Source organism: Microtus ochrogaster (genome assembly GCF_000317375.1).
Source record: "Microtus ochrogaster isolate Prairie Vole_2 chromosome 14 unlocalized genomic scaffold, MicOch1.0 chr14_random_1, whole genome shotgun sequence".
Classification (NCBI taxonomy): domain Eukaryota; kingdom Metazoa; phylum Chordata; class Mammalia; order Rodentia; family Cricetidae; genus Microtus; species Microtus ochrogaster.
The window spans coordinates 27293030-27309249 of record NW_004949096.1 but is presented as its reverse complement, the minus strand read 5'-3'; the positions used below and the strand labels follow the sequence as shown (position 1 = coordinate 27309249).

Genomic DNA, 16220 nt, shown 5'->3' with positions numbered 1-16220 from the left:
AGAATTCCAGACTTAGGGGTTAAGTAGCAAAGAGATGGAGGCTGGGACATCTGTCAGGGTTGAGGATCCATAGTTGGAGGGTGAGACACCATGTCGATGTGGAGAAATACCTTCTGGCTCTAAACTAGTATGGCCTCTGCCTTATTTTCACCAACAGGGTTCTGGACCCTGGTCTGGCCTTCCCTGCTCTCTCAGCTGCTGTAGCCAGAGGTGTAGGTGCTAGGCCTACGGAGCCAAACATCGGGAAGATCTGGCTGACTGTTGGGAAGCACCACTGGGCTGATGTCACCCGGCCCCCCACGGCCCTTCCAGGATAAGCTAGAATGGTGAGAGTTGGGCAGATTTGGGTCATAGATGGTCTCTTTCAGTGCGAGCCAGAGAGTGTCACGCTTCCCGTTCAGCTGGCCCCGCTCAAGTACCGGATGTCCAGTGCCATTCATGGCTTCCAGTGAGGTGCCTTCAGAATCTGGCACACGGGCACTGGGCTCCGAGGCGTAGATGTCATCAGAGGCGCTGAGTCCCTCCAGGGTGCTGGCTGAAGAGTCCGGGAGCTCTTCAACTTTGGGGTTGGGGCAGTGGGCAGGGCCTTCTGGCAGGGCCTGCAAGGGCTCGGCTTTCTGTCCCTGGGAGTCATGCCTGATCCAGGTTTGGGGGTTGGGACCGGCTTGCTTATAAGGAGAAGAAGTCTGCAGGGCTGGGCACTGGCTGAAGACTGTCTGGTGGTCCAGAAGCAGATCCCTTGGGGAGGGAGGGGCGGGTGTCGACCCGTGGCAGCAGCTGCCGTCGTGCAGCTGCAAGTCTTCAGAGAGCATGGAAGGCCGGTGGGACAGCTTGCTGGTGGCTGTGCTGGTGTCAAAGCTGGGGCTCCGGCGTCGTGCCAGGGGCTGCAGCTCATAGTGCTCAGAGAACCCGGGTGGTCCTGTCCGACCCTTCTCATCAGGCTCCTCAGTCCCAGCATCCCATGGCAGGTGAGCACAGGGCCACAGGATCTGTCCACAGTTCTTCTCTGGCCCGAAGAAACAGCACAGGGACTGGAAGAAGAAGCTGGCGAATCCACAGCCGACAAACTTGACCATCATGACGATGATGCCTAGCTTTCGATAAAGCAGAATGGTGGAAGGCAGCATGAGCACGCCCGAGGCAAACAGCGCGCCGGTCCCCATTGCTGCGGCGCGGCTGGTCTGGCGCAAGGAGAAGGCCACGCGGCTCAGGCGGTCGGGGTGCGGGCACAAGTGATAGGAGATGCAGTAGTTGACGGTTAAGTCTACAGAGAGGCCCACGGAGGCCGAGAGAAAGAGGGACTCGGCAGTGTTGAGCTGCCACTCGAGTAGAACCAGCAAGCCCACAGTGAGCAGCACGGTGCCAGCCACAGCTGCCACAGAGAACAAGCTAAGGGGAACGTTCCAGGTGCCCAGGAGCAGTGTGGCAAAGGCCAGGGCCAGAGCCAGACCCAGCACCACAGCAGGCTCGGTGCTTAGGCTATGCTGCAAGCTGTACAGCTCCAGGGTGCTGGTGAACCAACCCTGGTTGAGGCCCGGAGGTGCCTTGTCCAGCTCTGTAGACAACCAGCGGCTGACCTCGGTGTAGAAGTGGTGGACCGGGCCGTACTCTGTACTGTATGGTAAATTGGTCTGGAACTTCAGAACCAGAGCGGCCAGGTTGCCATGAGCATCGAAGCGGAGTCCCAGGTCACGGGTGCCATCAGGACTTTGCTCCAGAGCCATCATCTTGAGACAGTGCAGGTAAAGCGGGGGGGCCCAGGGGAATTCTGACTGGCCACAGCATAGATCGGGACTCAGGCGGCCACAGCTGGGGCTTTCCATCCACTGCTGGAGGGTTTCCACCAAACACAGCGTAGGCCAACCCTCTGGCTGATCTCCAAAGAAGCTCTGATTCCGGGCTCCTTGGCAGAGCTCCAGGAGCCACTCCTGGGCCTCGGGGCTGCTGGGTGCGAAGTTAGGATCGCTTACTACCGAGCTGTTGCTGCGAGGGTCCAGGGGATCACTAGTGTCCACTGGCAGGACTCCCCACACCAGAACTACTGGCAAGTTGCCACCCTCGTTTGGAGGCAGATCCTCGAACAGGAACTGCTGGCGGTATTCAGCATCAAAGCGCTCAAAGGGATGGCTAGACCGGAAGACCTGGCCGCCAAGTGGTAGAAGAATGGGCAGTTGCAGGCGAGGGCTGACGCCGCCGATGTAGGCGCCCCCTGCCGCCAACGCCGCGAACCAGCAGATCCAGATGTACCGAAACTTAATGACGCCGCAGGGCAACAGGCGCTGGAAGAGCAGTCGCGAAAGGATGGAAATAATCCTGCGAAGAATGCGGATCCGTCTGTGCAACGCCAGCAACAGCCGCAAGGGGCCGCTACCGCCCCTCTGGCCCTGCGCTTGGGACACACAGCCTCGTGCCAGGTAGCGCTCCTGGAGCACAACGGTGGCAGGAAGCCAGAGTAGTGTGAGCCCCATGTGCACTAGCACAGCAGTGCCCATGAAAAGGGCGAAGCAACGCACGGTGGGCAGGCGGCTCAGGTAGCTGCTGTAGAAGGCCGCGCTGGTGGTGAGGCCTGAGACCAGAAGCAAGTAGCCAAAGTGGTGCATGGTGCGGCCCACACGATGCCCTAGACCCCCAGAGGGCACCTGGCCCCTGCTGAGGCGCCACAGGTCGAAGAAGATAAGAGTGTAATTGACACAGACGCCACTAAGCAGAAGGAGGGAGGCTAGATTGACAAAAGGGAAGTAGGCCATGCGGAATGCAATGTGGTAAAGAAAGAAGGCCACCATTAGGGAGCCTAGCACCCCCAGCAGTGACATGAACGTGATGAAGAGTGAACGCAGGTAGAGGGACATACCAAAGAAGATGACAACCAGGGCCAGCAAGGGGTACATGGTATCTTCAGCCAGGTAGTACTTCAGCAGTCTAGGCTTGAGGCCCAAGTCCATGCCACTGATAGAAGTATAGTTGTCAGAGACCTTGACTGGGTCAGCGAGGCCATCCAGGTAAATATCTAGCAGGGAGGAAGTCTTTATAATGGGCAGGAAGAGCAGGCCGAACTTGAGGGAGGGCACCTGGTAGTCTGCAGTCTGCGGACTCAGGAAGTCTCTGTCTAGCAGAAAGTGCAGGAGTTGGTAGACAGCGCTGCTCCGGGTACACTTGGTGGGAACTTGGGCACAGAAAGGGGGCTTGTTCTGCCCGGAGCCCATACAAGCGGGCACCAGGACACCACGATGATAGAAAGTGGCGCAGAACCGAAGCAGGGCCAGCGTGCGGTCTGCGTCAGCTTGGGTAGTGTCCTGGCAGGAGGAGCGGTTGGACAGCACAGCCAGATAGTTGCCCAGGGACCAACTGGGACAGCATTCATTGGCTGCTGATCGCTGGCACAGAGCCCCGAAGCTGATATGAGAGCGGATCTGTAGGGCACACAGGAGTGGGAAGAGGGAGCTCAGGGAAGTCCAGGGGCCAGGTCTCCCCAGACCTGCCCTGGGCCCTCTCCTCTTCCGTCACACTGAAGGGCTTAGAGAAAGCATCTTGACAGCCCATCAGAAATGCTTTATCTCAAAGCTGCCTTTGCCCCTGGCCTGGATTCTAGCAGCTCTATCCTGGCTTCATTGAAGAGGACCCTCAGGGCAATGTTCCCAGGCCTCTCCCAGAGGCTCTGCCGGAAGGGCTCCTACAGGCCACCCAACCTTAACTCTGCAACTTCCTGAGTCAGGGACTGGAGTGGAGGTGACAGGCCACATATTGAACAAGGCCAGGAGACCGGGAGCCGGAAGCAAGCAGTGGGAGACTCTCTAGGGTCACTGAGAAATCCCTGCTCCTCTTTCCCTGGGGTGCTCAACTCTTTTCCCAGCCTGTACCCCTTTTCCTCTTCAGCCTTGCTGTTTACATCACAGCAGCTGGGGTTGTACAAAGAGCCCCCACCCAGGAGTCAGACGCCCCCGCTCTGCTAAACCAACACTCACAGCCTCGGGGCTTAGTTCTCAGTGACAACAACGCTGAATGTTTATCAAGCCGTCACTAGTGTCAGCATTATGCTAAAGTCTTCCAAATCCTATCTCATTTCACTGTCACGATCCCTATAAAGGATGTATCATCACTGTCCCTTTTCCACTAATGCAGGGCTGAGGATGTGGCTCAGTAACAGAGCACATGCTTAGTGTACACAAGTATCTAAGTTTGATCCCCAGCACTGCAAAAACAAAACCCAGCACATATGAGGCCCTGAGACATTAGGAAGTAATGTGCCAAGGGAGCCCTAGAGCTAGCCTTGAACTTGAGCACTTCAGTGAAGTACACATATTCTTAACCAGTGTCCTTTGATGCTCTGGACGCCATGGTGTGACACTGGGGGTGGGGCGTGTCTTGGGCCACAGAAGTACACAGTGGTTTCCACACTGGTTTTAGCAGGGAACCCATCATAGATGTGATTGTATGTGGTTCTCTAAAAGCATAGTGGAATTGGCCTTGCTTGGGTTGAAAAGGGCTGCAGCTTTGAAGCCTAGAGTCTCAGCTTCCAAGGGTCAGAGTCCCCTCAACACATTTTTAGGATCTCTTTTCAAACCCTTTGAAACTAACCAGGCTCTGCTTGAACTCTCTTTGTGACAGGAGGTTGGTGCTTCTAAAATCAGTCAACTTTGTTTTCCTATCCCGAACCAGATCCTCCAGTAGAGTTGGGATACTTTCCCAAGCAGGCTCTTCCCAGGCTACCCTGGTGGTCCTGCAGTGCACCGGCTCCAGGTCCTTTGTGTCCTCTGTTCCCACCCAAGCCCCTGCCGTCTCCCCAGCCAGCTCACCTGCTCCTGTTCTATGCGACACATGGAGTGGATGGCTTGCAGGTTCCACAGGCTTCCTCCAGAGGTGGATACAAACACCAGCTTTGCATGGCTCTTCTCTGCAACACAACCCCCACATGGCTCAGCCCTTTGACCCCAGAATCTGGGCCCACTAAAGAGAAGATTCTCATCCTAGGCCGCCTGAATGAAGCCTTGATTCCCAGGAGTCTGAAGCCTATGCCTGATACCTCATCTTGCCTGCATCAGCTTGACTGCACCTGACTGGAGTATTTGAGACCTATTTTATGACTTCATCTTTCTTGGCTTGAATATGGCTCGTGGTTCTGTCTGCCCACATCTGCTGGGGACCTTCTCATTCTACACGGTGGGGCTCCCACTGAAGTCAGGGCTCACCAGGAGGACCACAAAAGAAGTTCTCCTCTTCTTTGTCTTCCATGGGCTCTACCATCCTTTTGGTTCGGACCACACTCTCTTCAGCCCTGCCCCAGGCTGCAGGGCTCAGGGTGCTGAGGAGGTTTGAGCTGAAACAGAGAGAGTAGTGGTTTTACCAGGGTACTCTTCGGGATGGTGGACTCACATGAAATGGAAGACCACTCCCCCAGGAAACACGAGCAACCTCACACTTGTCTTCGGAGAGGTCACCCAGTGTCCCCTCCCAGAGATTCTCCTCCCTTTCTCCTCTCAATGGGAAGATGGGAAAACCTGTTACCTGTTCATCTCAGGGTCTGGGGAAAGAGAAAACAGACTCTTGGGGCCAGTGAGGGCCTGCATCGCTTTCCAGACTTCTAGTTTTCTGCTGATCTCTGTGTCTCGAGGTTCAAACCCCTACAGGGAGGAGAGCAGAGAGGGGCAGGCATGCAGGAGGAGGTGGGGCCAAGGGAGGAGTGCCCTCCTTCTGTGCTCTTCCCAGGTCTGCCCCTTGGGTTCCCCCTCCCTGGATTGTAGACATATGCTCTCTGTACCGTCCTTACAGAAGCCCACCAAGGCTACCTTACTCCCAAGAGGGCCAATTGTCTGCCTCAGACTGAGCTGCAAGGTTCTGTCCAGGGGCCTCCCTCCCTCCCCGGGTCCCCAGGCCTCTCACCAGTAAAGGCTCAGAAAAGTCAAGTGGAGGACTTCCCAACAGCCCAGCTAGGGTACAGAGGAAGATGAAGGCCAGACACAGCAGCAGCACGGCCATTGGCCACTCTGCAATCAGCTGGGAATAACTGGAGAAGAGGGAGGAAGCCCATATGAGTTGATGGTGGATGTGGTGGTAAGGCTGGTCACATGGGAGAGCAGAGCAGAGAGCCCATGGAGTGGGTACCAGCCTGGCCATGCCCGGGAGTTCAGGGGAGGCCTGGACCTACCTCTTTGGCATCCGGAAAGTGCGTTCCTGCCTGTGGAAGAGAAGAGATTTACCAGTCTTCTGGTGTGTGCGTGTGTCCGGTTGGAGGTGGGGCAAAGATTGAGTGTGCACTGGATGGGAAAGGTTGAGTGACAGAGATGACAGGACATAGAGGAAGTGGTATCAGTTTTTAGAGTTGCCCACCCCTAAATTTCAGTGCCCCCCCTCTCTCCAAGCTTCCTCCTTCATCAGAGGCAGTAGATATCCAAAGCTCCTCCTGAGAGAGGAATCTGGAGGCTTCTGTCAGTGTCTGCTGTACCTTTCAATGGCAGCAAGCAGGTTCTCGATCAGTGTCTGCTGCACCTTTCAATGGCAGCCAGCAAGTTCTTCCAGCCCCTCCTTACCTGACGCTGACCACGTGGCGCTGCACAGAAGGCGGCTTCCAGCCCCCGTCATGCAGTGTGGGGTCTATGGCAGTGCTGAGGGTGGAAACGTGAGCACACAGAGAGGCTTGATCTCCCAACCCTAGTAAGGAACTTCCTTCTTGATAGTCTTGAGGTGCTCGAGGAAAGGCAAAATGTCCAGCTGTCAGCGGGCTGGTTGGGTCTACAGCCTGGAGGGTGGAGACCGTGGGCGCCGAGACTGCCGCACCTGCTGGGTCCTCAAGGGGACAGGTGTGGAGGGAGCAGCTTCTCTCCGGGCTTGCCTCAGGAGCCATGCCTTTGGGCTGGGACCTGGGAGCGGGCAGGCAGGGGAGGAGTGTTGATGGTTATCTGTGTCCCAGGGTTGTTCAGTAAGCAAGACAAGGAGATGAGAGCTCAGGGCTGATTTTTCCATTAGTTCTGAAGGCAGAGGAAGAGGGTGGAAGCTCAAGGCCTGCATGCTGGAGCCTGAGCTTTCATCCAAACATCCGTGCCTTCAAAAAATATCACTGGCAACCTGCCATGTGTCAAACCCTGCTTGCTATCACACCTGTTACTGCATACATGATCTTATTCGCTGTCTACAAAAAGAAGAGAATTCTTGTTTTACAGGTTTGAAAGCAGATGCAGTGAGAAGTAAAGATTAGGACCATGAGCCACGTTCAAGATCTTCTGACCTTCCTGTATGGTTGTCTCTTTATCCCCACCCCATCTCTCTCCAGGGCCCTGTACAGCATGGCTTTACTTAGTCAAGGTGTGCACAGTTCAGACAGGGAGCTGGAATATGGCAGGAAGAAGTCAGTGATGACCCCAAATTAGTCATAAGATGACACTGTGTAGCTGTCTTTCCAGTCTTCTGCTCCAAGAGAAGGTAGAGTCTCACTTCTGCAGCAAGATTGCCAGTCTTAGGGAAAAGAAAAGATGGCTACAGGGCAGACTGCCTGGAGACCATGGGGTTTGCAGTAGGGTTGAGGCCTGAATGATGAAGCAAAGTCTCTTTTCCCTTGGTTTGCCTTGTAGTGATAGGTAATGCACAGACTTTGTGTCTGGCTTTGAGAGAAATGTTTCAGCAAAGCCTTTGCTATGTTTGGGTTAATCAGTAGAGTCTGAAAATTGTTTTGAGACTGTTGAAACCTTGAAGAAATGTCTCTCTGGAGACTCTGCACTTGGTGCTACATGAGAGTGCTTGCATCTACACCGACCTTGGTCCTAAGACACTCCTGGATAACTGGAGTTTGTATTTTTGGTTATGGCTAGTCATAATCAGAAGGGACTGAGATCTGTGTGTGCTGTCTGCTCTCATGGGCAGCAGGAGCAAATGACTGTGGGAGTTGGAACCTTTGCCAGCCCCTATTAACCTTGTGTATGTTTGAATAAAGTAACTGGAGTCAGCTAGCTGGCTGTCATCCTTCTCCAAGAAGGCTGAACCCTGCTGTTCCTTCAGAAAATGAAGGCTTAGCATCTTGGTGAACTTCTCTCTCTGCTGCAGCCCCTATAACTGACATCAAATAATAGCTAAGTTTTGTCCAGAAACCATGAAGAGAAACTGGAAATAATAGGTGAACCTGCCTATCCCCCTCCCTGTGTTGGGAGGATGGCTGTTTAAGAGAGAACAATTCTCAAGGGAGCCATAGAGGTGGGCTCTAGGCTCCATCATCTTTTGACTCTGGGGTCCCCAGAAAAGACATTGAAGCATTTGATGTCAAATGTTTTGATGCAGCAATTTGCCTTCTTGTCCTTTTCCAGATTCAGGACAGTAGGGAGTGTGTGCTCTAAGAAGCATATTTGCATGGGCACAGGTTCTCAGGTGATACCCCCAGTTCATAAAGGCTTATATCTTGGGAGTCTCGCTGTAGCTCTAACCTTAAAATCTTTCTTGGTTTGTTCTCTAAAAGCTGCATTTGAAATCTGATGTCATGATTGAGATCACTGATATTTATTTGTACTTACTCAACATTTACAAATATATAAATTTGACCGAAGATGATCTAAAGCAAGACATCAGAGGGCTCCATAAAATGCTGATGATATAAGCAGCCAGGGTGCTGGTATACCAACTCTTGGAGGCCAGTCCCTTTGAGCCAAAGAGAAGTTGGATATGTCATGTGTATGTGTCATGTGTATGTGTGAGATCATTTATTAATTTATTTACTTTTCAAGACGGACTCTCACTGTGTACCTCAGGCTGGCCTTGAACTCAGAACTCGCATGCCTTAGCTCCCTGAATGCTAGGATTACAGATGTGTACCACCATGCGTGGTGCTGACATTTACTAGAGTTTTTAATTCTACAGGTTCTCTTAGTTTACTTATTCATTTATTTCTAGTATATTCCACATGCTATAAACACAGTGCCTTGGTCTGCTCTGGGTCCTGAAGACTTGAATAAGGCCAGCATCAGCCAGGGTCTCTCTCTGGAGAAGAAAGCCTGCTTTCTGTGTCTTACTCTCCTGAAAAAGGCTTTCCACCTACCAGACTGATGGATTAACAAAAGAGGAAAGAAAGCATTTGCTTCCACTTGTGGGGCCTCCTCTTCCTTCAGTCTGGAGACAGTGTGTCAATCTCTGCTTTTTGCCTTTGAAGAAGGCCTTTCATTTCACCATTGCCTGCTCACCTCCCTGCCTGTTACGTGATTATTTCTTTCCCCCTTACCTGGCTGCCTGCTTGGTTACACATTGGCTGTCCATGATCTCCCCCTTCTGCACTATGCCTGCCATTATATCTCTGTGGAGAGCCAGAAACTCTCCAGCCTGGCTGCTGTAGGGCTTGGCCTTTATCTCAATCGCTCCAACTTATTTATTTAATTTGTAGCACTGAGTTTGATCTGGGTTGAGTCCCGACACGACCAGTATCAGCTCTGCTCCCCCTCTTTAGAGTAGGGCCTGCCTCCTAGGGGTTAAGGCAGTGGGGTAGCCAGGGTGGAGGTGAAGGGCCTGGTGAAACAGTCTATGACCTTAGAGTGCAGAGCACAGACTTGTCCTAAGAACCAGGCCCCCACTTGAAGTGTCAGTCTCTTTTGTAATAGAAGTCAGTCATGGAATGCTGCTGGAAAATGGAGCACTCTCTTTCCCCAAATCCTTCCTGTTAAAGGGGATCAAGTCTCCATCGTTTGCTCCCTTCCACTGGGGTCTCTATGGCTCTTGCCCCCCACCCGGGCCCTTTCAGTCCCCTTCAGATATCACAGATCAACTGATTCTAATTTTACCCTTCTTCACTGTGTAGAACCTTGCAGCAGAGGAGAGAACCTGGGATTCTCTGGCTTTACTACAGTAAAGCTGAGTCTCTGTCTCAGTCTTTTGGTGTTTTCAGTGAGAAGAGCCAGGCCTCTAACGAGGAGGAGAGGCTTCCCAGGCTTTCTGCCTGCACTGCAGAGCCTATGAGCCAAGTCAGGTAGGGGATTGAAAGTGGTGAATCTGGCCTCACACAGAAAGTGTCCATTTTATCAGGACCCCAGGCACAGAGCCCCAGCTTGGGAGCTCCAGAAGGGACAATGTGTATGAATTAACCTGCCCCTGGACACACAGAGTAGTCATCTGGATGTCACTGTGATCCCACAGGGTGGCCAGGACAGGTGAGGGGAGCAGTCCACACCGTCAAGAAAATAAATGGTCATTTTAAAAACACAAATAATAAACTATTTCAGACATTTCTGCAGTCAATTTATGAAATACTGTAGGATTGGAAGTTGGGCCTCTAGTTCAGATACTTGGAGGCAAATGATCCCCAAACCCTTCAGGCTTTTCTCTCTCTCCAGGCTTTTGATATATAGCCCAGGCTGACATCAAAGTCAGGGCAATCCTGTCCTCAGCCTCCCAAACTGAGATTACATATAGCCCACGCAAGCCTTGCTCTATTTACACTTCTACCTCTGTCTCCTAAGTGAGCCCTGGGGTTAATTTGCCACCACACCCGAGCTTTTCTAAAGATAGAGTCTCTCTCTATAGTCTAAATGAAGATGCAGAGGCAGAACCCAGAGGGAGGGACTTAGGAGGCAAAGAAAAGGGAGAAACCAGGGTCTATGTAGTTTAGAGTAGCCTTGAGCTTGTGACCTACATAAGTGCTGCACTACAGGTGTGTGTTACCTTGAGTGGCACCAGGCCTGCCTGACTCTTTCCCAAAATGTTCTGGGGGTGAGGGTGGGAGTCAGGATGTAGTAGAAAGCATTCTTTGCATGCATAAGGCTCTGGATCTAATTTTTATACTGGGGGAAGGACTAAGGTGTGTGTGGTAAATATGAATGGGTAATGTGATGTGTGTGTGTGTGTGTGTGTGTGTGTGTGTGTGTGCGTTTAACATGTACAGTGCATGTATCCTTATACCTGGTCTATCCTATCCCAGGATGGTACCTAATTCAACAGGAGCATGCTTGTGTTTCTTCTGTGGAGTTGAACAAGTTCTTATGCCTGTGTAGTATCCCTGGTCTCTGGGGAGCCACAGAGAGGCAGAGGGTTCCAGAGAATTGCTGGAAGAGAACAAGTGGTTCTCATGTCTGGTAGAAATGAGCAAACCAGACAGGGCTGATATTTGGCAAGATATGCCAGATAGCCAATGATGCTTTAGCCCCTTGTGCAGATGCCCTGGCCCTGGGCCCTGCCCTGATTTGTCGCTACCTCCTTCTTCCCCTTTTTTCTGCAGTGGCTGGAGATGGAACTTAAGGCCTTGTCAATGACAGAAAAATGCTTTATCATTGAGCTGCGCCCCCCCCCAATCCCCACCCTTTTTTTGGCTGCAGGCTATGCCTCCAAGCAGAGTCCCTGGTCTGGAAAATACACCATCCTGTGTCTTACCCTCTTGAATATGCTTTTATATCTTCCAGACTGACAAATTAACAAAAGAGGGAAGCAAATGTTTGCTTCCATCTGAGGGGCCTTCTCTCCCCTCTGAGGAACAGAGTGCACATTTAAAATCAGATAATCTTGACATAATGTGTTTGATCTGCTTTTCACCTCTTAAAAATACCTTTTCTCTCAGTCCAGGCAGGGGAGAGAGGTAGTGTCGAGACTGAGGAGAGATTCTGGGGGCGGCAGAGTCAGGCAGGACACAGAAATGGCGCTGTATTGCTACCTGGCCAGACTGTTCCACCACATGTATGGTGAGGGTGGAAGAATGAGGGGAACATGGATCTGGGAACGGGTGCTCAGCAGGAAGGTGTTTTTCCTCTTCCACCAGCCCCAGGCTCTTTCAGGGGTCAAACAGACCACGGCCTGAATCTCAGATCCTGCATACACGGCAGCTTCGGTCTAGTGCTTACCACACATGGGGACTAAAACCAGTGTGTACACAAGCAGGAGACCATGCAGGGGAGAAAAACAACGATGTGACCGGGCAGGCAGCAGCCGACGGCAATGGGCAGACAAGCAACTGATGGTGACTGACAAAGACAGTCCTTGATGTAGATCCCAAACGGTTGCCTTCCCTCCCCCGGGCACCTGCTTGGCGAGCCTCTTTTTCGTTGTACATGCACACCCCTTTGCGCACTAACATGCAGACTGACGTAGCTGCGGACATGAGGCCTTTTGCAAAGACGCAGAGGTAAGGCCTAGGGGGTGTGGGGGACTCTAGAGGCCAAGGAAAGGGACGGGAGAAAGGAGGGAACAGTGGGTGGGGCAGGTCCCCCAGGAGGTGAAGGCAATGAGAGTTGGCATTATCGAGTGTCGGCGAGAGGAGAAACTGACCAGGCAAGATAAAGGTGTACATACATACTCGCCCCAGAAGGGCTGTCAGAAGGGCCGGGGAATGAATGAGGTGATGTGTGGCGGCAGCTGCTAAGGATACCTGATGCAGGCGTGCTGAGAAGATCTTCCAGCGGAATCTACGGAAGGGCTCCTCGTACTTGTCCCAGCGGCGGCTGCCTTCTGGGGCTAATGTATTCCCCTCAGGCCGGTGCTGGCCAGTACGGAAACTAGCAAGGAGAGGATCGCTGCAGCTACTGGAGCTGCTACCAGCGTCCATGCCCGTGGGCGGCGCCGCTGTCCGGGCTCTGGTGCTGAAGCAGAGGCAGCGGTGGGCTGCTGCGCATGCGTCAGTTCCAGAAGCCGGTCGCTGGGCGGGACCGAAGAGGAATCCACCAATGGACGCAGGACGGGAAGAAGGTGGGGCAGACTGGGCCCAAGCTGCCGCAACATCGGGGGCTGGGGGGTTCCCTGCCACCAAGGCTGGAGTCCGCTGTACAGGCCTCGCTGATCATTGTCCTTAGTAAAGTGGCCAAACCGCCCTTCCCGGGCGCATCGTTCTTCTTACAAGAAACCAGAAAGAACGAACGGTGCAAAAACCTTCACAACTTGAACCACGGGCTTCCACACTTGGTAACGCAGGAGGGGTAGAACGGTCGGGTGTCATGAGTACCCCAGTTTCTCTCAGCATCTCTCGTGTCCTTCTGCCTCCCCAGGGGTTATATATTTAGACGCCCGGGCTGGGTCTTTCTTCCCTCTTTGGACCTGAGTCTGCCGCCTCTTCCGAATTAGAGCCTCTTCACGATTTTTTTTTTTTAAAGTGCGCCACAGGGGGAAGGGGGAGTGAGAGGAGGAGAGAGACTGCCCAGCCACTTTCTGTTAGTCACCACCACTCCCCACCTCCGCCTTTCAGAGACCTGATAGCCACCTACTCCGGAGCACTTGCCAGCCCTCACCAGAGACCAGCTGTGAAGGAAAAGAACATTGGGGTGCTGGTCATAGGGCAGGCCTGGCTGGAGGACTGAGCAGAATTACGGTGGATAGCAGATGTATGAGAAGCCTGAGTATAGGGAAGTGGAAAAATCCTGGATAGATTTGGATAGGCAGAGACTGAGAGCGAGGGACCGAGAGTCAGACTCGAGAGGTTTGAATGGAAGATGTCTCTCAAGTGTGTCCAAGTGCTGGTCTAGGCAAGGCAGGGGTCAAGGGCATGGCGTGAGCGGATCTAGGGGTTGACTTAGTGAGTCAGTGACTTACGGTTGGCTGGAGAGATTCAGGGCAGTAATAAATTGGCGCCAGGGGATCAGGGTGTGGCTGGGCCTATGAGATGGCTCCTACCAGCTCCAATCTGCCTGTTTGTAGCAGAAAAGGGGGAGGGAAGGGTGCAGCAAAGACAGAAGTTTCTCTTCCTAATGGGCTTAAGGAGAAAGAGCAGGGGCTGTGGCTTGCTCAGAAGGCTTGGAAACCATGAAGGTATGAAAGACAGAGGAAACAAGTCTCACCTGGAGCAGGACACAGGCGACTGCAAAAAAGGAGGTGGTGGAGGGTAGCAGAGAAAAATGTATAGCTCCATAAGATGACATAAAATAAAATAATAAAATAAAAAAAATAAAAAAGGAGGTCAGGAGTTCAGGGTGTTTTTAGGAAATGGTGAGAACGTATGCAGACAGACCGGAGCAGCCAGACAGGAATGGAAGGACAGACAGTAGGGCGCTGTCCCTCAGATCAGTAGTCTTAAGAAGCCCTATGTTGTGGTCACTACCAAGTCAAGATTCTGGGAATGCCAAGATGGACATCCGTTTTCACAACAAGGAAATCTAGATAGACTGGACTCTGAGTACCAGGTTGGACATGAAGAAAGACAACCTCTGAGGAGCACAACATGGCCTCCAGGAGGCTGTTTATTTGGAAGGGAAAATTCTGGGTAAGTCTGGGAGCTGGGTCAGCTGGGGGTTCTGTGTAGCCTCCTCATCTTGTGTCCTCTCATCTTCTCATTTCTCAGTGATGTGGACCATGGTGATGGTGAGGACCAGGGTGCCAGGGCCCATGGTGATGGTGAGGACCAGGGTGCCCAGGGCAATGGTGATGGTGAGGACCAGGATGCCAAGGACCATGGTGATGGTGAGGGCCAGGGTGCCAAGGACCATGGTGATGGTGAGGACCAGGGTGCCCGGGGCCATGGTGATGGTGAGGACCAGGATGCCAAGGACCATGATGATGGTGAGGGCCAGGGTGCCCGGGGCCATGGTGATGGTGAGGACCACGGTGACAGTGTCCTGGGCCAGGGGGTGGTGGACCATGAGGAGGGCAATGACCCTGTGGAAAACCAAAAGGGAAATGTCAGACTTCAAAGTCAGTGCCAATGGCTGTGTCAACTTCTCTTTACCTCCGTCCCCAAGGGACTCAGGATTCCTAAGCATCTGCAAGGGTTGTGGTGGGAAGTTGGATAACAAGGGAATTGCTCCTGGCCCTGCCCCTTTTGCAATGAAGTCTTTTAAGTACTGGGCAAGCAAAAGGGAAGAGTCTTGTTGTTTTAGATTTATTCCCTTTGCAAAGTTTTGACCTCTTTCCCTGGACCTTAAGTTATTTATTTGTAAGAAGCAAAATTATCTCATGACCCCTTCCCTGGCCCAGGGGTCCTAGCAGAAAGGCTACAGGTTCTGCCTTGCTCTAAGTGGTGGCTTGCTGTATTTACAGCAAAGGTGAAGCTGGGGAGGCTGGAGAAGAATTCTCCGGAAACCAGGTAGGGGAAACTCAGGCTCTGAAGAGAGATGTGGCAGGTCAAAGGTAAGAGGAGGAAATAAAGGATGTGTTTGTGTGTAGATAGGAAGTGTATTCAGTTTATATATATATATATGTAGCATGTGGCGGCACAGGGCTTTAATCCTCTGAGGTGGCAGAGGGTGATCTCTGTAAGTTTGAGACTAGCCTGCTCTATATAGTGAGGTTCAGCCCAGCCAGGGTCTGTATGCATATACAGAATGAGTCCCTGTGTTTAATTTATTTTTTTTATTTTTGGCCAGTAGTGGTGGCACACAACTTTAATTTGACACTCAAGAGACTGGTGGATCTCAGTGAGCTCAAGGCCAGCCTAGTCTACACAGGGAGCTCCAGGACAGTCAAAGCTATGTGGTGAGACCCTTTCTCAAACAATGAAAATAAATAAATGAATGAATACAATTTTGAAGGTATGTCTTGGTATGGAGTTCAATGGTAGAGAATTTGTCCAGAAAGTACCAACCCAACATTTTTTAAAAAAGCAAAATAAAACAAAACAAAAACACAACAAAATAGGTATGTCTGGGTATATTGCCGTGGTAGGCATATAGCATGCACACATGTATGCACAGATGTGTGCACAGGGTGCCTATATAATTCCTCTGAACACCTGCCAGTCTCAAACAGGAAGAAGTGAAAGTAAAGTTAATGCCCACTTCTCAGACCCAAGAGGCCCGGGAAAATGTTGTATAACCTTTCTTAGCTGGAGACCAGCCAGGAAGGTTAGTGCTAGGGCACTGGGGTGTGGAGTCCAGAGGGGTAGAGATGGGGTTACACCCCCTATTCTGGTAGTAGGACGATTCCCTATTCTGCTTTAAACTGCCCCCCCTCCATCTCAGGGGTTCGAGTGAGGTGGAATACAGGTGGGAAGAGACAGTCTCCAGAACTGGGGACTTTCCAGTTAGAGGACTCCCTGCCCCAGCTGTGCTAAGAAACAGTCGCATCCACACCCCCCTTTCTGTGGAAGGTTATAGATCCAGCCAGGGAGCTTGGTGGCTGCTGCCTGTTGGGAGGGAGAGGTGGTGAGCTGTCAGCCTTCCCTTCTTTCCCTAGCAGAAGCCTGCCTGTCCTAGGAGCCCTGCAGTGGGACTGGGGCTTGGGAGCCAACCAGCCAGGGGAGCACAGAGCAGGCTGGGAAGCAGCAGGAAGAGAGGGTGAGCTGCTGGGCCAGGGGAGGGAAGTAAGGAATGGAGAGAGACAGATGGGAAAACAGAGAGAATGCCAAGGAG

General features: G+C 52.4%; 1 protein-coding gene across 1 annotated transcript; it reads right to left on the bottom strand.

Annotated features, from left to right (window-relative positions):
- Nucleotides 1-59: 59 nt before the first annotated feature.
- On the bottom strand, nt 60-12532 carry Disp2 (dispatched RND transporter family member 2). The gene is made up of 8 exons (XM_005364251.2): nt 12317-12532; nt 6525-6854; nt 6143-6172; nt 5878-6001; nt 5503-5618; nt 5187-5314; nt 4794-4891; nt 60-3410 (listed from the first exon to the last, which is right to left on the bottom strand). The coding sequence occupies exons 2-8, from the start codon at nt 6836-6838 to the stop codon at nt 192-194; spliced, it is 4029 nt and encodes a 1342-aa protein (XP_005364308.1). The 5' UTR covers nt 6839-6854; nt 12317-12532; the 3' UTR covers nt 60-191.
- Between the last annotated feature and the right edge of the window lie 3688 nt (nt 12533-16220).